Below are 24136 nucleotides of genomic sequence, written 5' to 3' on the forward strand. Positions count from 1 at the left end.
GGTGACCCTCCACCTGGGCGCAGTTCTGCTCTGGAGAGTGCCGAGGACAGTGGCACTGAGCCTTGCTGGCCACATTTGTTATGTTTATGAGGCGGTTTCCTACATGGCAGCTCCAGATTGGAGAGCTCAGTTGGGGACAGTCTGACCCCACACATAAGTGATGGATTATGCCTCATGCTGGAAACCGGCTCCCCAAGCCCAGCCCCCACCCCAGCCCAGGGGTCCCTGAACCAGTGGGGCTACACTGCCCCCACACTCACCAAAGAAGCTGGCGATGGCTCTGCTGGGCTTGGGTGGCTCAGGCTTCTCCTGGGCTCCCCCTTTAGTGCAGTCCTCTTCTCCCTTGTTCACAGCCCCCTCCTCCAAAGTGCCATTAACTTCAGCCAGTTCTATCTCCGAATGCTGACCTTTCATCTCTTGCATGTCCATGGCTGCTTCTTCCTTTGCTCCCCTGCCTACCTCATCTCCTGGGCCTGCAGCAGAACAGAAGCCCACAGCCGATCAGGCATACAGGGTGCAGGGAGGGACCCCATTGCTCAGGCAGCTGGCTGACCCATGCAGCTGGGGATGAAGGGTGAGAGCCAGTCCCAGAGGATAGGTTCTACAACAGTGGTCCTCAACCAGGGATACACATACCCCTGGGGGTATGCAGAGATATTCCAGGGGGTACATCAACTCATCTAGATATTTGCCTAGTTTCACAACAGGCGACATAAAAAGCACTAGCAAAGTCAGTACAAACTAAAATTTCATACAATGACTTGTTTATACTGCTCTATATACTATACACTGAGATGTAAGTACAATGTTTGTATTCCAATTGATTTTATAATTTTATGGTAAAAATGAGGAAGTAAGCCATTTTTCAGTAACAGTGTGCTGGGACACTTTTGTATTTCTATGTCTGATTTTGTAAGCAAGTAGTTTTTAAATGAGGTGAAACTTGGGGGTATGCAAGACAAATCAGACTCCTGAAAGCGGTATAGTAGTCTGGAAAGGATGGGAGCCACTGCTCTACACAGGATGCCTACAGCAAGCTCACTGCTGCCACCTCCTGGTTGCAGGTATGGTAGTGCAATACAGGCCCCTGTGTCGGGGGAGTACTCAGGTCTTGAGCACCCCAAGGAAAGGCCACGCAAATGAGCCCCCAGCCGAAAGAGACAGATCCCCTTGGGAGTGTCACTGGCAGCAGGACCCTCTGGGAAGCAGCAGGAGATATCCAGGGAAGGGAAGCCAGAGGCTCTGCATTCCCAGAGCAGCTGCTGGCACACTCTCACCTTGCTCTTCCCGGCATCTCTTGGCACTTGGCTCCTCATCCCTGTTGTTCTCCCTGCTAGTTGGCAGCTCTATTTTGCGTTTGGGGATCTGCTTGCGAGCTGAAGAGCAGAGTTTAGAGTCAGCCTCCTTCAAACTACTGGGAGGGATGTCTGGAGCCAGCCCCGAGCCTTTGGACTGGGACAAGTTGTGGGAAAAACAGGGGGTGCAGAGTCCAGAGGTGCACAATTGCCACGGTGCAGAAGCAGAAGCAGCAGTGGGTTACAGAGAGCATGCCAGGCCAGCATAGTAACCTACAGCGCCCAATGAGGCCAAACTCATCCAGAGGCCCCTCTGGCTTTAGGTGCCCTGTCTGACCCCCAATTCTCCAGCTGACTTCAGTGGAGTTTGGGTGCTCAGCCCCTCTGAGAATGGGGCACAGCTAGGCACCCCAGACCAGGCCCCTCGTGAACACTAAGGCCTGAGTGACTTGGTGGGCAGAAGGAACGTGGCAGCCATAATACAGCTGTACTGCAGAGAGGCACCGACACTGCATCTCGCTCTACACTGTTCGACCAGCTCCAACCTTTCCCAAGACTTAAGAGTTCAGAAAGACAGAAGCCCAAGCCAGCAGAAAGCCAAAAGGAAGGGAGAGGAGCAGCAATCAGAGAAACATCTCCTGGAGCCCAGGACCCCAGCAGTGAACGCACACATGGGCAGGTCTCTGTCAGGGCCCAAGGGAGAAAAGGCAAACAAGCAGCATGGATGGGATTTAATGAGGAGAACTCAACAAAGCATGGCCCAGGGAGAGCGCAACACATTAACTTCTGGCAATTACATTGTTCATACCCTTCGAAGAGCAAGCAAAACACAGACACTGGTTAGACTGATTTGCTGAGAACAACACAGGGCAAGCAGGGATCATCTGCAGCCTAGAAAAACACTGGTCAGGCAGGAGAGAGATGCATGTCTCTGTCCAAGAAAAGCAATGGCTGGAGAGCTGGGAGCCTAGAGTTGGTGCCCTTGCTGCACCACAAGGAGGAATACAGGCACAGTTGCCCTGCACTGTGACAGGAAACACAAAAGAGGGGCTGCTCAAGGCAATAACATGGGAAGTCCTATGGGCCATTTAGGGTGCATGCAGGCAAGGCTCCCTGCTGGTGTGGAGTCAGGCTGAGGGCTGAGACAGAGCCCCAGCGCCAGCTCACTTGTCCTGTCCCACAGGCCCATGGGGTCCAGCCTGTCTCCTGTGGCTGTCCTACCCAGAGCCCTGGGGAAAAGAACCAGGGAGTCATCTATAACGGACTATTATTCTGTCTGATTGCACGGGGCCTAAGACACCTGTTCAGGTGGGCTGAACCATGGAGGCCCATTCTGGGAGAGTGCAGGTAGAGGCCTGCCATTTGGAAAGAGTGCCCAAGGACAGAGTGAGGGCATGATCACATCCGGGCAGGGTCCTTACCCGTCCTGCGTCTGGGGATGCCAGCACGGCCAATGGCAGGGGAGTCAGAAAGGGCCGGGCTGTCTCCAGCGGAGTGGCTACTGCTTGGTGAGGGGCTATCCGCAGAAAGATCAGACTGAGGAGTTTGCATAGGCTCCTGAAAGACAACCCCCCAAGAGTGCTACAGGCAGGGCAGAGACATAGAGCACAAACCACAGCCCACCTGGCTGTATCACTAGCACTGGGCAAGGTGGGGTGGGAGCAGCACTCAGCCCCAAGAGAGGGGCCAGCAGGCTTCTGGAAGAAATTTAGGCGGGGATTCCAAGGAGGCCTGTGAGAGATATGGGGGCAAAACAGCCACCTTCAGGAGAGCTCCAAGTGGAGGGAGGGGGCACACACAGGCAGGTCTCTGTAGCAGCACAGAGGACACTGTACTGTATGTACCTCTCCCACCAGCAGAAGGCACTCTGCCCAGGACACACTGCAGGACTAGCATTAGGGGACACGTACAAGAGGGAGCCCAGAACCTGGCTGGAGTGAAGGGCACTAAGGCAAGGCATGGAGGAGGCACTGGGCTGGTGCAGGCCGAGTGAAGGGCACCATGGGGCAGCCTACACTCCAGTTGGTGCTGGGGGGATGCAGGATCCCAGGCTAGCCCCATGGGGATTCCAGGAGAGAGATGGGTGGTGCGCAAATGATACCTCCTTGCTGCTGGCTTTCTCTGAGCTTTTTTCCTGTATGGGATCCACCTCTGCTTGGGCTGTCAGCACGGCCTCCTCCTCGTCACTGTCGCTCTCCAAGACCCGGCGCAGGGGCCTCTTGGCAGCGGATTTCACTGGGGAGTCCACACAGAGGCTTAGGCCATTTCTCTGTATCACAGCTGCCTCTGACACCCTGTAACAAAGCTGTGGATCAGAAAGGATGGCCCCGGAACCAACACCAGCAAGACCTCGCTCCAACTGCCCCCCATGGTGCATAACGGAGCCCAGCAGTAACTCACTGGCTGGCTGAGTCCTCTTCTGCTGGCAGTCTGATCTTCTCCTCCTCCTTCACTGCCTTCATGGGCTGGAAAAATGACCTGGCCAAAGCAACAGACAGAAATGCCTGACTAACACCCCTGCATGGGCAGACTAGACTGTCTCTTGAGGAAAGGAGAAATGAGAGAAAGCCCTGCATTGGCAGCCCCAGGTGCTCTAATTGCATGGAGGTCCAACAGAAGGGCCTGGAGTGTTCCAGCAATACCCAGAATAACTGCTGCATTTCCCCACCTGTGGGCTCACTGCATCATCCCACACATGCAATGAAGCAGCTCTTGTCTGTGCCTCACTTAGCTGCAAGCCGTGTTATATCCTTGAAGGGAGCACATGTGGCCAGAGCTCTGTGGGGCGGTAAGTCTCTCTGCAGGGCCCTCCTGCAAGGCAGGCACTCTGAGTCACTCAGGTACTCATGCCCACAGCACTGAGCACAGGCTAACAGCAAGAGAGACAGGCCAGGAGACCCAGGGACCAGCCTCAGCTCTGAAAGGCAACGCATCAAACAGTGCAGGCAGGGCCTGTGCCTTCCCCAGTGGGCTGAGACACATTGCGGAGGGGCAGGGAAACACAGCCATGGCACAGGCGGGTTCTGCTGCCACAGGGATAGAGGGGTGAGGGTACGGGGCTGGCAAGGAACAACCAGCCTCTCCCCATCCCCTGCTCCTTCACCTCTCCCCTGTCGCTAGTGGGGCAGCAAGGGAGTGCCGAGGCTCCAGGCCCCCGGGGGGCATTACTCACGTGATGGGGCGCTGCATCATGGGTGGTGGGGGGGAGCTGTCACTGCAGGCCAGGCAGATGCAAAGCCCTTCTGGCACGTCAGCTGCTCCGGGACCTGTGAGCTAAGCACCAGGGATCACTCAGCACCCCTCCACCATGGCGGCTCCAGCTGCAGGCAGAAAAGGGGAGAGAGGTGAGAGGCCCCCAAGCTGACCCAAGAACTGAACCTGGGGCAGACCAGGGCAAGCATTAGTCTGCAACACAGACAGGAAAGCGAAACCATCTGCCTAGGCATTGAGCCCAGTTCCCACTGCTCAGCCACAAGCCAGAGTCCAGGGCACAGAGCAGAGGGGGCAGCTGCCCCCTGGGAAGTACCAGGGTCATGGCTAGGGACTGGATTCCCTGACCAGACTGGGAGTTGGCCTGGCAGTGGAGGAGTTAGATGGCTGGGGGAGCAGGTGGCTGGATTGAGGGCCAGGTGTGGGTGCACGGCTGGGAAGGGGCAGGTGGCTGGAGGGGAAGGTGGATGAAAGGGGAGGGGCAGTTGGCAGAGAAGCGCAGGGGGCGTTGGAAGAGGGGATGGGGCAGGTGAGCAGCAGCCCCTTTTCCCGCCATTTCTGCCCCACAGGGGCTGCGCGCGGTCCTTGGCCCCCAACGGTCTATGTTCAACAGTCCCCACTCTACTGGCCGCGGGAGGGCGCGCGCGCGGCTACCTGCGGGTCTCGCGCCCAATTCCAACCCGGGGCTCGCGCCTCCCAGCGCCCTTTCGCGGGGAAAATCCAACCCGTCGCGTTCCGACAGCCACCGAGCTCCTGACGTCACAACAGCCGACGTGCGCTGCGCGCGCAACCCAAAAACGAACGCGCTACGCCCGCTGGGAAATGTAGTCTTGGTAGCATCTGACGCTCGGGGCTCGCCAAACATATCCAGGGGCATGCTGGGAAATATAGCCTCACTCCTGCCATTGTCCAACCCACACCTGCCCAATCTACAGCCTGGCCTAGCTCTGTTACCCCTGCCCCCACCCCCGGGGCACTCCCCCATGGTGCCCTATGGCGTCCCTGCACTCCCCTCCCCCCTGCATGGCCCATCTGCCCAGCTCCTGGAGTCCCCATGGTGCTGCCTTGGCCACGGTGCTGGGCCGGGGTCACAGGGCTGCTCCCCTCCCGCTCTGCCCAGGGCTAGCGCCAGGCCAAGCCACCTGCACATGCTGCCCAGGGCAGAGGTCCAGTCCAGGACTGTGTGGCTCTCCAGGCTCAGCCCCTTGGTGGGCACTGAAGGTGCCAGGGACTCTACTGGTTTCTTCCTGGGGGTGGCAGAGCAGTGCCCTCTGTCACTGCCAGGACAAGGCGCAGACATGACCCTGCCACTGTCCCATGGCATGAATTAGTTGCCAGAGCTGACATCGAAATCAGCATCAGCACTGAGCAGCAGAGTTAGCACATCTTGGAGCTGAGCAGGGCAGGTCACACCTCCTCTAGCTGAGCTAGGGGGGTTCAAGCTCTCCAGCTGCCCAGGCAAATGTCCCTGCACTGGTTACGCTATGGGCACTTTGGGATCTTTTCTACACACCCAGGCTGCTAGAGACGGACTTTTTAAAGCAATGAAAGCTGAGCCCGTGCCAAGAGCCAGCAGCTGGAGAGAGGTGGGGGCATGGCACCACAGCAATGGGCACCAAGATGGGCAGCCCCAGACTGGGCCCTGAAGGAAACCACAGAGCCATCAGAGCACAAGGGAATTGAGGGAGGAGCTGTAAGCCAGGAAGGGTCAAAAAGGAAAATATATGTTTATTGAATAAAGTGTATTCTCTGTACAAAGAGCGTTACCTGGCATCATCCACAGACCCACCTCTGACAGCACAGACACCCCAGAGCATCACACCCCGCATGGCACCATCCACCAATCCACTCTTGCCAGCATAGACACCCTGAGCGTCATACCCCATATGGCATCATCCGCCCACGTGCCACTGCAGCACAGACACCCCAGAGCATCACACCCCACATGGCACCATCTGCCCACCCGCCACTGTCAGAGCAGACACCCCAGAGTGTCACATCCCACATGGCATCATCCACCCACCCGTGTCTGCCAGTGCAGATACCCCAGAGCATCACACCCCGTATGGCATCATCCGCCCACCCGCTTCTGCCACCGCAGACACCCCTAAAGTGTCAAACCCTGCATGGCATCATCCATCCAAGCACCTCTGCCCGCACAGACACCCCAGAGCATCACACCCCTCATGGCACCATCCTCCCACCTGCCACTGCCAGCACAGACACCCTTGAAGTGTCACACCCCACGTGGCACCATCCGCCCGCCCCTGCCAGCGTAGACACTCCCGAGCGCCACACCCCACATGGCACCATCCGCCCGCCCGCCCGCCACTGCCAGCACAGACAGTCCAGAGCATCACAGCCCGCATGGCACCATCCGTCCACCCACCACTGCCAGCGCAGACACCCCAGAGCATCACACCCCGCGTGGCACCATCCGCCCACCCACCACTGTCAGTGCAGACAGTCCAGAGCATCACAGCCCGCATGGCACCATCCTCCCACCCGCCACTGCCAGCACGGACACCCCAGACCATCACACCCCATGTGGCACTGTCCACCCACCAACCTCTGCCAGCGCAGACACCCCAAAGTGTCACACCCTGCATGGCACTATCCTCCCACCCACCTCTGCCAGTGCACACACCCCAAAGCGTCACACCCCACATGGCAACATCCACCCACCCACCTCTGCCAGCGGGATCAGGGTGCTCTCAGCTATGGGCCAGCAGTGCCCAGCCCACCATGAGTACACAGACACCTCGGGATCTCTACCCGGCCTGGGCTGCAGGTGCTCTGAGGTATGGGAAAGCAGCATCAGGCCCATGATAGGCACCCAACCCACTGCGGTCCCTGCCCGGCACTGGCTGTAGGTGTTCTCAGCTACAGGACAGCACCACCCGCCACTTTCTCTTTTTTGTGAAAACAAGTCAAACAGGACCAGCACCCAGGTATCCCATCCATCCTGACGTCATCGCGGGGCACCGCCATCATGGCAATGGGCTGGCTTCTCCCCTGCTGTGTGAGCTGCAGATGTGCACCCAGCCCTGCACCAGTGCCTGTCCCCCTAACTTACATAGTAAGCACCCGGAGCAGCTGGGGTCCATGCCCCACGGCCCTAGCATGCGCCCAGAAGTGCTGCCCGGTTCCTGTGTAGCAGGCCAGGGTCAAAGAGCGCCAGCCCAGTGCGCAGACGTGTGGCGAAGAGGTGGCGGCAGGGCAGCAGGCTGGAGGTGTAGATGGAGCAGGAGCAGCGCGTCAGGGCCTGGTCCATAGCGAACTCAGACAGGCCGTCGTGGAGCAGGTAGCCCTCGGCTGTCTCCTGGAAGTGGTAGCGGCCATGCCGTGCAAAGCCCAGCTCCTCCTCGATCAGGCCAGCCGGCTCCGGCTTGCAGATGGCACGGTAGTGCGTGGCCAGCTCTCCCTCGTCCAGCTCGTGGGCCTCGCTGCCCACCTGCATGGCCAGCAGGTCCAGCATGCACTGGGCTACGGTGGGCGAGGGGCTGAGGGCTGCCAGCAGCCGGCGCTGGTGCTGCTTGAGCAGCTCGCAGGCGTTGACATTGCGGGCTGTCTCAAAGGCCCAGAACTGCACCCACATCTCGCTGCGCGGCTGCCAATGGCGCCGGAAGTAGCGCACAAAGCGCGGGGGAAGAATGGCCTTCATCTCCTGCACTGCCTGCTGGTAGGCGGCCGGCGACTTGGCCGCAGCCAGCCGGCAGAGCAGGGGCCAGATGCGCTCGTCTTCAGCGGCGCCCAGCTCCTGCGCCTTGCTAAAGAGCGTCTCCAGCACCTGGGAGCGACAGATCTGCACGCGGGCGTTGGGCAGCAGCTCCTTCACCGCCTCCAGGTGGGCGATCTCCACGCCCAGCGTGATGCACCGCACCTGCAGCTTGACCTCAGGCACGCTCTGCACCAGCGAGGCCAGCGTGAAGCGTAGCAGGTCGGGCGTCTCCCGTTGCGTCAGGCAGTAGGCCACCTCGCGGCCGCGCCCCGCCCCGTCCACGCACAGCACCGAATACAGGTCAAACTCCTCGTTCAGCCCCACCATGCGGTCGAAGAACAGCATGAGCGGGAAGCGCCGGCTCAGCGCCATCATGCGCGAGCTCAGGAAGAAGATAGTCTGGACGATGACCTTGTCCTCCATGAAGACCAGCTTGACCTTGGCGCTGGGGTCACTGGCGAAGAGCCCGTCCAGCACTGTCAGCACGTCCAGCACCCCATGGTCACGGCTCTTACAGTAGGAGAGCAGGCGCCGCACGTCCGGCCCCCGCACAAACTGCTTGGAGATCTTGTTGGTGGTGCGCACCGGCAGGCACGAGTTGGCCATCAGGTAGCCCTTCTTGAAGTAGTAGGCAAACTCGATGGGGCACAAGGAATGGTTGTGGGCCAGCTGGCACTCGGTGACGATCAGCCGGTCCTTCTTGGGGCTCATCTTCAGCACAATGCTGGCGCAGCAGCCCTTCTGCTGCCCCCTGTGGGCAGAGAGAGAGGCTGAGCACGCTGGGACCCCAGCACACGCCTCACCCATGGGCCAGGAGGCAGCTGTGGGAGCTGGCAGAGCGGGGCCTATGCTCACCCCATGCCTGGCGGGTACCAGTGCAGGGCTGCAAGGGGGCCTGGCCAGCATATACCTGTGTGCATGGAGCCTCCATTAGCTCTAGTAGTAGGGGCCTGGCTCACCGGCTCACTGCCCTGGGGTAAGGGCACTCCACTGCAGGTCTCCTGGGGAGACCCCAGAGCCATGCCAGCTGGAGCTCAGATATTGTGCGGCGGGGCTCCCAACTGGGGGGCTGAAGAGCCCAAGCAGGTTACTGCAGGGAAAGGATGGGACACAGGGACCTACAGCATCGATTGGGACAGAGACAGGAAACAGGTACCTCTGCTCCCCTCTCTCATGAGGCAGGAACCAGGACATGGGCAATGAGACAGGCAGAAATCCTTCCCTCACAGTGCTATAGGCCTGGGGAACTCACTACCACAAGGAAGTGTGGGGCCAGGGCCGAGCAGGGCTCAAAATGGAGCTGCGCCTTTGTCTGGATAACAAGAACACCCAGCATTACTGAGGCAGTGTGGCCTACTGGATAGAGCTCTGCACTAGGCCACAGAAGAGCTGGGTTCTGTTCTCAGCTCTGCCTGGTGTATGCCCTTGGGCAAGTCCTGTCCCTTCTCTGTGCCTCAGTTTTCCCTCTGTACAGTGGGTAAAGCGCTGTGAGCTCTACAAGGGAAAGGACTAGATAAGAGCTGGGGACGGTTGTTAATTATTAGTCAGGATTAAATGGGGCAGGGAGATGACCCACCTCCCAGCCAGTCACAGATTGACAGGAGCCGGGGGGAGTTCCCTGGGGCAGGCTATGCCAGCACTCCCCACTGCGGGGATTCGCCACCCTCGGATATGGAGCTAGGCAGCCTGGGGCTGAGCCAGTTTGGCAGTGCCGAGGGATGTAAGCTTTGTCCCATCACAGCCTCACCCACATCAGACCGCGCTCCTGCCTAGGGTAACATGCACTGACAGCAGCCATGCACCTCTCAGCCCCAATGGGACATAGGAAAAGGCTAGAGAGGGATCCCGTGCCTGGGGTGTGGAGGGTTTTTATACAGGGATTCCTTGCCCGGTACTGTGATGCAACTGCCTCTGGGGTGGGACATGAGCGCTGTTTAAAAGTCACACAGAACCAATGCACAACAGTGGAGATCAGGAAGGGGAGTCAGACAGAGAACAGAAATGGGGGTTGTAGCCATCTTAGTGTTTCAACGGGATACCTGGGTTCTCACCCCAGCTCTTAAGGGAAGTCTCCATGGGATTGTTTTAACTACAAGCGAGGAAGACTACAATTTTACATCTAGATCAGCCACTCAGCTCCCTTCAGCACAGACCCCCTAGCGCCGGCCTGGGCATCGGGGCCAGCACTTACTGTCAGGGGAGAGTGCTCCCTACTGAGACCCACACAGCAAGGATATGGGCTCCAAGCCCTGGCCCAGTTAGACTCTGCTTTGCAGGTGGGCTCTGGTGGACACCACAATGCACAGGAGCCCCACGGGAGAGATAGTACATGCCCAGTTTGGCGCTGAACCGTCCTGCCCAGCTGTGTCCCTGTGCCTCCCCCAGCCCTTCTGTGTGTGCTGCCCCTCTGCCGAACTGCCCGCCCCCCATGGCCCGCCCACAGTGGGTCCTCACCCCTGGTCGGGCTTGCTGGAGCCACGAAAGTCCTTGCAGACCAGGCGCACGGAGCTGTACTTGAGGGCCTCCACCACGTCGGGCCGTGGGGGCGCCGTTGCCCACTTGCACTTGCTGAGCGGCACCGAGTTCTTCACAAAGAACAGGACTTTCCTGCGCTCGCACCAAGCGTCGAAGAAGGCGCTGAACTCCTCCCACGAGAAGAACTCCTTCTCCTGCAGCTCGTCCTCCTCCATCCCGTGGGGTGGCTGGGCCTGCTGGGGACAGCTGGGGTCAGCACCGGGACAGGCAGGGTACAGAGCTCAGTGCTGGAGACCCACAGCACAACAGGCATCCCTCAGCCAGCCTCCTGACCAGGGACGGAGCAGAGGGGCACCAGGAAGGGGCTCACAGCTGCACAGACTCAGCCCCCCAGTCCTTGTCCTCTGGGCACCTGCCCTTGCTGTTCAGCCCAACCAGCACTGCCCCCCAGTAACTGCTGTGACTCCCCAGTATCCGCATCCCTCAGCCTCAGGGCAGCTCTGGTGTGACACTGAGAGAGGGGCAGGAGGGAGCTGGGGTATGTATCGAACCCCCACTGTGTATAGATCATGTTCCCCTGCAGCTTCACAAACCCCTCAGCCCATGGGGCACCCCACACCAGCAGCCTGTTATCACACACGCCCATCGTCTGTCTCTCTCTCACACACACACACAAACACACACGTTCAGCAGATTAACAGCTGGCTACATGACAGCTCTCCGGCACAGTCATCCGTGGGACCCCCATCAAGTGGGCTCTGCAGGGACCAGCTCCCGGCCTGATGCTAGTCTGCATTTTCATCAGCGATCAGGCAGGAAATACAAACTCCCAGCTGAGAAGAGCACTGACGGCTGACACACAGACCAGCGAGCAGTAATCAGCAACAAGGCCAGGGCAGCCAGACCAGGCAAACTGCACAGCTTGGTCAGCTGGGCCCATTCAAACAGAGTGTGTTTAATGCAGCTTGATGTGAGGTCATGCGTCTAGGAACAAGGGATGCAGGTCACACTGACCGCACAGGGGCTGGCCCCTAGAAAGCAGGGACCCGGAAAGGGATTTAGGGCTCATAGGGGACAAACACCTCAACAGGGGCTCCTAAGGCAATGCTGTGGCAACAAGGGCAAAGGTGACCTTTGGCTGGATAGGGAGGTAGGAGGCAGTTTTCCCTCTGGGTACGGCATTGGTGGGGCAGGCCTTGGATTTCTGCATGCTGTTCTGGTGTCCATGTTTATAAAGGATGTTGAATAATTGTTGCGGGTGCATCCCCATCGCTCGCTGGATTCAGGTCCAGGCTGAATGCTCTTCTGGAAGCTGCTTTAGTCAGATACAAGTTATTGGGCCCAGCAGAGGAGGGTGACTAGCTGAACTCTCGGGCTGTGTTATATAGAAAGGCGGGTGGCACCTGTCATTGTTTCCATAGGCTGAGTTCTGTGCTGGTGGCATCTCAGGTTTTCTGGAACTAACCCCACCCCATGAGATTCCACAGACAGACTAGCAGCTCTGGCAAATTTCACAGGCTGTATCGGCCAGGGGCCGCCATTTCCCCGCTTGGGTGAAGTTTCTGTGGCACAGTGCTCTCAGGTACCCTACAGCCACTGCACATCGTAATGAACTTCCCATCCCCCCCATGTCACAATCACACTGCCCCATTGTGTGTCACACTCCCATGTCATACACCCCTCATGTTTCACAGCCACAGCCTCCACTGTGTCACGCACCTTGTCATACACCCTGAGTCATATATATATACCCTGGGTCCCAATCATATGCTCCCGTCACACAAATTCAGCCCCCTTTTAGTGTCAAGTCCCCATGTCACACACACCCTGTATCACACACAGAGCCCTTATTGTGTCACACCCTCCCATACCATACCACTCTGTGTCACACACACAGTCCCTTCCCCACACCATAGATTCCAAATCCAGAAGGGACCACTGTGTTCATCTGCTCTGACCTCCCGTATAGCACAGGCCAAAGACCTTCCCCAAAATAATTCCTAGAGCAGATCTATTACAAAAACATCCACTCTTGAGTCAAAAATGGCCAGTGATGGAGAATCCACCATGACCCTTGGGAAAGTCTTCCAATGATTCATTACTCTCAGTTAAAATGTACACCTTATTTCCGCTCTGAATTTGTCTAGCTTCAACTTCCACCCATTGGATCGTGTTAGACCTCCCTCTGCTAGACTGAAGAGCTCATTATCAGCTATTTGTTCCCCATCTAGGTACTCATAGTCTGTGATCATCCCCCCTTAACCTCTTCTTTGTTACACTAAACAGATTGAGCTCCCTGAGTCTCCCACTATAAGGCAGGTTATCCAATCTTTTAATCATTCTTGTGGCTCTTCTCTGAACCCACCGCAATTGATCAATATCCTTCTTGAATGGTGGACACCAGAACTGGACACCAGTGCAAAATATAGGGGTAAAATACTCTACTCCTACTCAAGACTCCCATTTATGCATCCCAGGATTGCATTAGCTCTTTTAACTACAGTGTCACACTGGGAGCTCATATTCACCTGACTGGTTTCAGAGTAACAGCCGTGTTAGTCTGTATTCGCAAAAAGAAAAGGAGTACTTGTGGCACCTTAGAGACTAACCAATTTATTTGAGCATGAGCTTTCGTGAGCTACAGCTCACTTCATCGGATGCATACCGTGGAAACTGCAGCAGACTTTATATATATACAGAGAATATGAAACAATACCTCCTCCCACCCCACAGTATGCATCCAATGAAGTGAGCTGTAGCTCACGAAAGCTCATGCTCAAATAAATTGGTTAGTCTCTAAGGTGCCACAAGTACTCCTTTTCTATTCACCTGACTGTCCATCATGATCCCCAAATCTTTTTCAGAGTCACTGCTTCCCCAGAGAGTTCACCATGTAAATATGACCTGCATTCTTTGTCGCTAGATGTATACATTTACATTTAGCTGTATTAAAATGCACATTGTTTGCTTATGCCCAGTTTACCAAGCGAACCAGATCACTCCGTATCAGTGACCTGTCCTCTTCATTATTTGCTACTCCCCCAATTTTTGTAACAACTTCAAACTTTATGAGTGATATTTTATGTTAAACAGCAAAGGTCCTAGAACTGGTCCCTGCGGCACATACTGGAAGCATACCCAACCAATGACCATTCCCCATTTACAATTACACTTTGAGCCCTATCAAGCAGTTTTTAATCCATTCAATGTGGACCATGTTCATTTTATACTGTTCTAGTTTTTTAATCACAATGTCATGTGGTACCAAGTCAAACCTCTTACAGAAGTCTAAGTCTGTTACATCAACTTTATTACCTATATCAACCAAACTTGTAATCTCATCCACCAAAATCAAGTTAATTTTTCATGATGATTGGCATTAATTATAGTACCCTTCTTTATTTCTTTATTAATCAAGTCCTGTATCAGCTGCTCCATTATCTTGCCTGGAATTGATGTCAGGCTGACAGGGCTATACCTACACCGGTTACCCCCTTTTTAAATATTGGCACAACGTCAGCTTTCTTCCAGTCTTCTGGAATTATCCCAGTGCTCCAGGACGTATTAAAAAATCAACATGAACGGTCCAGCGAGCTCCTCAGCCAGCTCTCTCTCACGCACCCCATCACACACCCAGCTGTCCACCCCTTGTGCTGCACTCCCCGAGCTGCTCGCCCAGCCCCATCGATTCCCAACCCCGCAACCAGCCCCAGCGCTGCCACCCCGAGCCCTGCTCGGAGCTGGGATCGGACCAGGAGGGACCCACCGACAGCCCCGAGCATCAGCTTCTGCCCTGTGTGGGTCCAGCCCTGAGCACCAGCCCCCCGCCCCGGTCAACCCCCGCCCCGGCCAGCCCCGAGCTGCAGCCCGCTGCGGGTCCCGCCCAGCTCACCAGCACCAGGATGCTCCACAAGCAGCAAGAGCCGAGACTAGAGCACCCAGCCCCCACAGTGCTCCGCAGCCCTCGCCCAGCCCCCGCTTCCCACCATGCACCGCGGCCCTCCCCTCTAGGGTCCCCCCCTGCACTGCCGACCCAGCCCCCTAACCCGCCCCCACAGTGCTCCGCAGCCCTCGCCCAGCCCCCGCTTCCCACCATGCACCGCGGCCCTCCCCTCTAGGGTCCCCCCCTGCACTGCCGACCCAGCCCCCTAACCCGCCCCACAATGCACTGCAGCCCTCGCCCAGCCCCCGCTTCCCACCATGCACCGCGGCCCTCCCCTCAAGGGTCCCCCCCCTGCACTGCCGACCCAGCCCCCTAACCCGCCCCACAATGCACTGCAGCCCTCGCCCAGCCCCCGCTTCCCACCATGCACCGCGGCCCTCCCCTCAAGGGTCCCCCCCCTGCACTGCCGACCCAGCCCCCTAACCCGCCCCACAGTGCTCCGCAGCCCTCGCCCAGCCCCCGCTTCCCACCATGCACCGCGGCCCTCCCCTCAAGGGTTCCCCCCTGCACTGCCGACCCAGCCCCCTAACCCGCCCCACAATGCACTGCAGCCCTCGCCCAGCCCCCGCTTCCCACCATGCACCGCGGCCCTCCCCTCTAGGGTCCCCCCCTGCACTGCCGACCCAGCCCCCTAACCCGCCCCACAATGCACTGCAGCCCTCGCCCAGCCCCCGCTTCCCACCATGCACCGCGGCCCTCCCCTCAAGGGTCCCCCCCCTGCACTGCCGACCCAGCCCCCTAACCCGCCCCCACAGTGCTCCGCAGCCCTCGCCCAGCCCCCGCTTCCCACCATGCACCGCGGCCTTAAACTCCCCACAAGGCACTGCAGCCCTCGCCCCCTGCCAGTCTCCAGGATACACTACAAGCTGCCATCCAGCCCCAGTTCCCACAAGGCACTGCTGTAGCCCTCCCCCAGCCCTCCCCCAGCTCCCCAATGCCGTGTAGCCTCCAAACCCTCTAGGTTTCAGAGTAGCAGCCGTGTTAGTCTGTATTCGCAAAAAGAACAGGAGGACTTGTGGCACCTGAGAGACTAACCAATTTATTAGAGCATGAGCTTTCGTGAGCTACAGCTCACTTCATCGGATGCATGCCGTGCAAAATACAGTAGGGGGATTTTATATATACAGAGAACATGAAACAATGGGTGTTACTAAGCTCACGAAAGCTTATCCTCAAATGAATTGGTTAATCTCTAAGGTGCCACAAGTCCTCCTATCCCTCTAGGGAGCAATGACAGGGTGGGAGAAGCTGCAGCAGGGTCTCTAGGGAGTTGGAAGCCTCTGCCCACGGACTGTAGAGCTTTTACCCTCGTCTGGTACAGAGAGGCCAACTCTAGTGTGGATGCAGCACCACAGAGGGATAACAGTGTGTGTCCTGGCATTGTCATCCCTGCATAGAGCAGACAGCATCTATGGACTGGGCTGGCTGATCAGTTGTGACACTGGCCCAGTGCCAAGGGGAGAGCAGGGCTAGTGAGTAGAAAGCTGGTTCCCCAAGTCCCGTTGCGGGACCCATACCAGGAGCTCTGTATCGTTCCCATCTGGGCACTGCCGTAAGGCGTGACAACACAGCAAGTGTATGGCCATGCTGAGAGCACAGCGCCAGGGACCCATGGGAAAGGCCTAAAGACAGAGTTGGGATTTAGAGACTAGCATAACACCTGTGGGCAAAGATCGGCTGGCTTGCAACCTCTCCTTGTCGGGGGAATAAGGGCACTGAGGCTGGATGGAAGGCACCCCGAGGCTACACAATGCTGGGGTGGAATGAGGAAATGCACGTGCCCTCTGAGGCCTGGTCTGCACTACAAAGTTAGGCTGACAGAAGATGCCTTGCGTCAACCCATTTTTGCACGTGTGGCCCCCGCCGACATGTGTGCCCTGTTACTGTGAGTAGCCAACCCATGTCCCCCAACAGCATGGAGCAGACCTGCTGAGGCTGATGCAGTGCAAACATACACGCTACATGACGCTTGTTGACCCCAGCAGTCCTCTAGGAGCTGCCCCACCATGTCCAATTCCCTGTGACAGTGACTGCCCTGCTCATAACTGTGAACTCCACTGCCCAGGACGTGGGCTCGCAGAGACCAGAAGCCATCTCCCCACTTCCGGTTTTGAAATGCCTTTTCCTGACAGCCCAGCTTGGCAAGCACACTTCTCCGCTCACCGTTGTTACATACAGGTGCACAACAAGCCATGCCAGAGGTGAATTACACCAGCTCCACGCTCCTGCCTGGAGCAGACAGGAAATAGTGGATCTCCTGGGCCTGTGGGGAGAAGAGACTGTGCATACATAGCTACAGAACAGCTGCAGAAACATGGACATCTACACCCAGATTGCACAGCGGTACGACAGGGATCAGCAGCAGTGCAACGTGAAATCAAAGGAATTTCGCCAGGGATACCACAAGACCAGGGAGGCCAACTGTCAATCTAGTGCTGCCCACCTGCCACTTCTGTAGGGAACCATGGCGGAGACCCCACCAGCATGCTGGGGTTACTTTGGAGGAGCCCGAGACAGAGAAGAGTGAGGAGGAGGGGGAGACGCACCAGAGGACTCCAGCCAAGCTGCAAGCCAGGACCACAGTCTAGCCAGTCCCGCCAGTCAAGCACGGATGAGGGGAGGGGAACGCAGGGAAGCACATGCATGCATTTTCCCTTACAGTGTTTAAGTTTAAAGATGGTGCCCGGCCCTTCCCCAAGTTAACCTGACACATGTATTGATGTTTCCTTGTTTGACTCTCACGAGAAGAGGTAGTGGTGCAACAAACAGAGGTTGGGCTGGCATCTGCTTTTCATTCTCCTGTTGGGTTGTAGGCGGGGTCATGAGGAACGCTTTATGACCCTGGGATCCTCCTGAGAGATCTCCAGGAAAGGTTCATGCAGATTCTCTGCAATCCTCTCCCAAAGGTTTCTAGAGAGGGCTGCCTTGTTTCTTCCCCCACCGTAGGACACTATCCCATGCCACTCTGCAATGCGTTCGACTGGCACCATCGCAGTACACAGGCTATTGGCATATGGGCCTGGGTGGCTTCAGGACACGAGCAGCAGCTGAGATCTCTGTGCTTTGTGACCCTCAGGAGTGAGAGATCAGCTAAGATCACCACCGCCTGTGGAAAACAGTGCCAGTATTCAGTGCCATTGCCCTGTACTCATACCTGTGGAATAGGGACCAAAATTTTACATCATCATGTCAGAGAAAATCCTTCCCCCCACCCCCCAGCAGGCCATACTCACTAGGGCTGGGGCTGGAGAGCAGTGCTGTGCCGAGGCGCTCCAAAGCTCAAGTGTTGATAGGCATGTCTTGTTAAAAGGGTTTATGGGAGTAAGAGAAGGGAGGTTGGAGACATATAGTTCCCTTGTGACTGTAAATCCAGGGGTACGGTGATTGTTTTCATCATAGCTGCTGCCATTGCATCCTTGAGGCAAAGGAAGAAGAGGACTAGCGAGGACACATTCACTGAGACCCTGCAGCCACTGCTGCCTTGGACTGTGAATAAAGGCCCTGGATGGCCCACTTGACAGACAGCCTGGAGAAGGAAAGAGCAGACAGAAGAACAGCCCAGGAGTGCCAACAAGACAAGGAGAGGCAACTGCACCAGGACATAATTGGACTTCTCAGGTAGGTAACAAACCAAACGCTGCAGATCCAACAATCTGACTCTCCACCCTTTGCAGTCCTTGGAGACCTCCAGTCAGTGCTCCCCACACCCCTCACCATATCATGGGACACCACAGGCCGCATCCTTACCCCTACTACGCCACACCGGGGGACAGGGAGGAAAACCACGGCTTGCCCCAGCTGCTGTATGCGTACCCACAACGGGCAGCATATGTGCACTCAAATGGACAGTAATGTTTACTTCCTTTCTAATTTTACATTTTCACCCCATTAAGCTATGTTAAAAATGGGTCTAACATGGCCTGCGGGTTTCTTTGCCCATTGATTTTCTGCACTGTTTTTTACCCACTCGATAAAGTTCTAATTTTGGAAAATCAAGTTTTCTTTATTAGTTCATGACACTTATTGCAGAATGGCCCTCAAAGCAAGCAGGACTTGGACACATGCAGCAAGCGCCGCCGAGTTCACAACTCCAGAAAGGCACCTAGCCACATCTCTATATGTCCAGCAAGCATGATGCAGGTCCTAGCAGCACTCAAAGCGCTAGGCCCGAAAACACTCCACACAGAACGCTGCTGTGGCTAACCGTTACAGTGCTTTCAAAGCCTCCCTCAACTGCACAGCTCCATGCTGGGCTCTTGTACTGGCCCTTGTGTCTGGCTGTTCAAGCTCAACAGAGAGCCACCCCAGCTCTGCCCTTCACCCTGCCGGCAGCTTTCCCCCCTTCACCTCACAGGACACAGCAGGCAGCTGTAAGCCACAGGGGTATTTCTTGCACGGAGATCCAACTTACTGAGTAAACAATGCCAGCGCCCTATCTACCAAAAGCACATTCAGCTGTCATTCTGCAATTGCTGAGCGGAAAAAAGTTGAACCCTTCCTTGGCGCTGTCGATGCAGCCGCTGTATGGCTTTATGAGCCGGGGCTAGGCTGTGTTGTCAAATGCGGAAGGCTGAAGTGTCGTTGCTGTGGTGACACAGTCCAGGGCTGCTTTGAGTTGTTACAGCTGCTCCATGTCTTTGCCGTAAAAAAGCCAGTGTTCTCAATGCAAGCATAAACTCCCCCTAGCTAATTCCACAGACCTCGGTGTTATTCAAGAATGACTACCAGCACTGCTCTCTGACAAAGGCACTCGGCCAGGTTTAGTGCCCTCAAGACACAATCCTAGCACCCCATAGGAGCTACAGGCATGCTAACACGAGTGCCCTGTGGCAAGGAGCGATTCAGTCAGTTGGAGGAATTTCTGCTCTCCCACAGGCCGCACAAAGAGATAAAGCGAGGCACCCCAGTATTTATAGACTGAGACAAACAACTCTCCCCGGTTCAGGACATCTGCTTCTTACCTCCCCTGGTATCATGCTCCAGGTTCCTGGGACAAAACATCCTGGTCTGGTGTTAGCTCAGGATGGCCCTGGACTAATCGTCTGGAGTGTGTTTTCACACATACCTTGTATCTGTTGCTTCTCAGGGGGGGCCTGTATTTTAGCAACACTAGTGATATTTTTGCCAAGATCATACAGTAAACTCGTAAACAGCTACTTTAACACAGGGCCTAACTTTGACTCAGTCTCTGGTTCAGGCCTCAAATCTTATACTGAGCCCAGAACTTCAGGCTCTCTCTCTCTCTCCGACAGGCTGGTCCCCCAGGATCATTATTGGCATTTCAAGATCGCCAACGGTAATCTGCCAGTCAGGAAAGAAAGTCCCTGCTTGCAGCTTTCTGCACTGTCCTGTGTTCTTAAAGACATGTGCGTCATGCTCCTTCCCTGACCAGCCTACACTGATGATCCACCCAACACTTGCACAATCATAAAAAAGCCCTTTCTGTTGATGTCCCCTGTGACAAGGCAGGCTGGTGCCAAAATAGGGATGTACATGTTGTCTATCACCCCACTGCAGTTTTGGAACCCCATTGCTGTAAATCCATCCTCTATGTCCCGCACATTGCTGAGAGCCACAGTCCTGTGCAGCAGGAGACAAGTAACAGCCCTACACGCCACATGACAATGACCCATGTAATGACGTGGCGCCCACCTTCCTTCCTGGTTGGGTGTGTCTGCAGTCTTTAAATTGGTACCTTACTTGGAGGACTCCTCTACTGCTCCTTTTCTGGGATGGGTGCAGCAGGACCCTGAGGCCCATCACCCCCCATAGTGGATTTTCCAACTCCAGAATGATTCCCACTGACCGGCAGCAATCCAGCATTGCAAGAGTCCAGAGCGTGATCTCCACACACTTCTCCATTGTCAGTGCAGCCCTCATTCTGGTGTCCCTGCACGGGGGGGCTGGGGCATGCTCAGCACATAGATCCAGGAACGTGGCCTTTCCCACCTGAAAGTTCTGCAGCCACTGCTCGTCGTCCCAACCTGCATTACAATGCGATGCCACCAGTCGGTGCTCATTTCTCGGGCCTGGAAGCAGTGCTCCGCTGTGAATGCCACAAACAATCCTGAACTGTTTGTTGCTGTCCCTCAGCAAAGTGTCCTTGAAGAAATCTCACGTCCCCCATTATTGCGGCTCTTCCTGCCGGTTTGCACATACAGAACTGCACATCCTGGGTTTGTAATGTTCATGAGAACAGTGCAGAGCGCTGCAGGCTCCGTGCTTCCCTCACAGACGGCAGAGACAGAAGAGTGACAAAAGGGTTTGGGGATTTTTAAAAAAAGACAGGAAAATGATGGGATATGGATGGCATTATGGGATGGAGAAAGTTGCAAGCTGGGAACTTGACCCCCTAGTTCCCAGATCCCTGCGCAAGTCATACCTGTCCCACAATAGATTGTGAAAATTTCCCAAAAGGCATTGTGCCAGACAGCAGCTCATGGCCGTGGGATACCTGCCCGTGGTGCACCACACTGTGCAGCGACACAAGCACTCCTGTGGGGTATGTGGAGCACCAACACAAGCAGCCAAGTATGCACCCGCCCGAGCAATATACAGACTTCAGCAGTTGTATGCCTCGTGCAACGTGCGTGGACTTTAGCAGTTGTATGCCTTGTGTAACAGTCTGCGGTGTTAGACACAGCCTGTGAGTGTCTTCAGTTAATGGACTATAAGGCCAGAAGGGGCCCAGTCTGGTTTCTGCATCACCCAGGTTGGGCAAACCCGACCAGTGAGCCCTGCCTACTGACCTCTGACAGGGCTACAGCAAATACATGTGGTCCTGATGTACTGACTGCCCGGGATGCAGAATCTCCCATGTTCCAGGCCAGTTGTTCTGTCAGTTCCTCTCCCTGGTAAACATTAGCCTCTTATTGATAGTCTGGGATTATCCAGCTTCAGCTCCAGCCAGGCTTTGCCTTTGCTGGGGGAGCACAGAGCCCCCTGCTCTCTGAAATCTCCTCCCCGGGCAGGTACCCAGCAGCACGGAGATGCTGAATCCACTGAGATCCTTCAGCCTCTACCTGCCCGGCAGGTTCCCAGCTCCCCCTTCTTGTAGCTCTTCTCCAACCCCTTCCCACTCGTCCCTGTCTTGTTTGCAATGAGGACATCCTCTGTCTAGCTGCCTGAGTGCTATCTCGCTCTCATATGTGGGTCACCTGATTTGGGATCAGATGGGAATTTCCCACCAGGTCAGACTGGCAGGGGCTTTGGGGGGGTTTCACCCTCCTCTACAGCCTGAGGCATGGGTTACCTGCTGGGATCCATTGGGCAGATCTCACCTGATCAATTCCCTGCCATTGCCCTCAGTCTCACCTCTCTGCCTGACACACAGAAATCAGTGCCCCGAGGACTGAAATGCTTTCATCTGACTGAAGTCCCTGGGCTCAGTCCAGGGGTATCTGTGTGCAGTGTAACACCTGGGCCATGCAGATTAGAACAGATGAGCCCATTTGGCCTTAAACTGTGTGAAACTATGAATATACAGGTTTCAGAGTAACAGCCGTGTTAGTCTGTATTCGCAAAAAGAAAAGGAGGACTTGTGGCACCTTAGAGACTAACCAATTTATTAGAGCATAAGCTTTCGTGAGCTACAGCTCACTTCTTCAGATGCATATCGTGGAAACTGCAGCAGGCTTTATATATACACAGAGAATATGAAACAATACCTATTCCCACCCCACTGTCCTGCTGGTAATAGCTTATCTAAAGTGATTTCCAGCACAAATCCAGGTTTTCTCACCCTCCACCCCCCCACACAAATTCACTCTCCTGCTGGTGATAGCCCATCCAAAGTGATAACTCTTTACACAATGTGCATGACAATTAAGCTGGGCTATTTCCTGCATAAATCCAGGTTCTCACATCCCCCCCACCCCCATACACACACAAACTCACTCTCCTGCTGGTAATAGCTCATCCAAACTGACCACTCTTCAAGTTAAAATCCAAGTTAAACCAGAACATCTGGGGGGGGGGAGTAGGAAAAAACAAGAGGAAACAGGCTACCTTGCATAATGACTTAGCCACTCCAAGTCTCTATTTAAGCCTAAATTAATAGTATCCAATTTGCAAATGAATTCCAATTCAGCAGTTTCTCGCTGGAGTCTGGATTTGAAGTTTTTTTGTTTTAAGATAGCGACCTTCATGTCTGTGATCGCGTGACCAGAGAGATTGAAGTGTTCTCCGACTGGTTTATGAATGTTATAATTCTTGACATCTGATTTGTGTCCATTTATTCTTTTACGTAGAGACTGTCCAGTTTGACCAATGTACATGGCAGAGGGGCATTGCTGGCACATGATGGCATATATCACATTGGTGGATGTGCAGGTGAACGAGCCTCTGATAGTGTGGCTGATGTTATTAGGCCCTGTGATGGTGTCCCCTGAATAGATATGTGGGCACAGTTGGCAACGGGCTTTGTTGCAACTTATCCTTGCAACAAAGCCCGTTGCCAACTGTGCCCACATATCTATTCAGGGGACACCATCACAGGGCCTAATAACATCAGCCACACTATCAGAGGCTCGTTCACCTGCACATCCACCAATGTGATATATGCCATCATGTGCCAGCAATGCCCCTCTGCCATGTACATTGGTCAAACTGGACAGTCTCTACGTAAAAGAATAAATGGACACAAATCAGATGTCAAGAATTATAACATTCATAAACCAGTCGGAGAACACTTCAATCTCTCTGGTCACGCGATCACAGACATGAAGGTCGCTATCTTAAAACAAAAAAACTTCAAATCCAGACTCCAGCGAGAAACTGCTGAATTGGAATTCATTTGCAAATTGGATACTATTAATTTAGGCTTAAATAGAGACTTGGAGTGGCTAAGTCATTATGCAAGGTAGCCTGTTTCCTCTTGTTTTTTCCTACCCCCCCACCCCCAGATGTTCTGGTTTAACTTGGATTTTAACTTGAAGAGTGGTCAGTTTGGATGAGCTATTACCAGCAGGAGAGTGAGTTTGTGTGTGTATGGGGGTGGGGGGGATGTGAGAACCTGGATTTATGCAGGAAATAGCCCAGCTTAATTGTCATGCACATTGTGTAAAGAGTTATCACTTTGGATGGGCTATCACCAGCAGGAGAGTGAATTTGTGTGGGGGGGTGGAGGGTGAGAAAACCTGGATTTGTGCTGGAAATCACTTTAGATAAGCTATTACCAGCAGGACAGTGGGGTGGGAATAGGTATTGTTTCATATTCTCTGTGTATATATAAAGCCTGCTGCAGTTTCCACGATATGCATCTGAAGAAGTGAGCTGTAGCTCACGAAAGCTTATGCTCTAATAAATTGGTTAGTCTCTAAGGTGCCACAAGTCCTCCTTTTCTTTTTATGAATATACACTGTACCCAGTACCAGTCTCACTAACATGATCCCCTCCCCCTGCTGATCCAGCCCAGCCATGCACTCACCCTCTTAGACACAGCCCACGCTGGGAGCCTTGGGCAGTTCAATTCCAATAGGACCCTGCCATCCT

At 55.2% G+C, this 24136-nt stretch overlaps 2 protein-coding genes across 5 annotated transcripts in view; both read right to left on the reverse strand.

The window, feature by feature from the left end:
- Positions 1 to 14678, reverse strand: part of LIG1 (DNA ligase 1) — a 27648-nt gene extending 12970 nt beyond the window's left edge. For 2 of the 4 annotated variants that reach the window (XM_073321788.1, XM_073321791.1), the window contains exons 1-7: positions 5160 to 5272; positions 4468 to 4615; positions 3696 to 3773; positions 3397 to 3589; positions 2717 to 2852; positions 1278 to 1376; positions 261 to 473 (exon numbers count right to left, since the gene is read on the reverse strand). In XM_073321788.1, coding sequence (XP_073177889.1) covers positions 261 to 473; positions 1278 to 1376; positions 2717 to 2852; positions 3397 to 3589; positions 3696 to 3773; positions 4468 to 4487 — 739 coding nt within the window. In that variant the 5' untranslated portion in view covers positions 4488 to 4615; positions 5160 to 5272. Of the gene's footprint in view, positions 1 to 260; positions 474 to 1277; positions 1377 to 2716; positions 2853 to 3396; positions 3590 to 3695; positions 3774 to 4467; positions 4616 to 5159; positions 5273 to 14593 lie in introns of those variants that run through there. The other 2 variants (XM_073321789.1, XM_073321790.1) reach the window with 2 other exon arrangements.
- The window catches only part of ZSWIM9 (zinc finger SWIM-type containing 9), a 22856-nt gene continuing 5559 nt past the window's right edge, over positions 6840 to 24136 (reverse strand). Inside the window, exons 4-6 of the mRNA XM_073321268.1 lie at positions 17878 to 18257; positions 10681 to 10937; positions 6840 to 8977 (exon numbers count right to left, since the gene is read on the reverse strand). Of these exons, the coding sequence (XP_073177369.1) occupies positions 7624 to 8977; positions 10681 to 10937; positions 17878 to 18257 (1991 nt within the window). The 3' untranslated portion in view covers positions 6840 to 7623. The remainder of the gene's footprint in view (positions 8978 to 10680; positions 10938 to 17877; positions 18258 to 24136) is intronic.

This window comes from Lepidochelys kempii, chromosome 23 (assembly GCF_965140265.1).
Source record: "Lepidochelys kempii isolate rLepKem1 chromosome 23, rLepKem1.hap2, whole genome shotgun sequence".
In the NCBI taxonomy this organism is placed as follows: Eukaryota; Metazoa; Chordata; order Testudines; family Cheloniidae; genus Lepidochelys; species Lepidochelys kempii.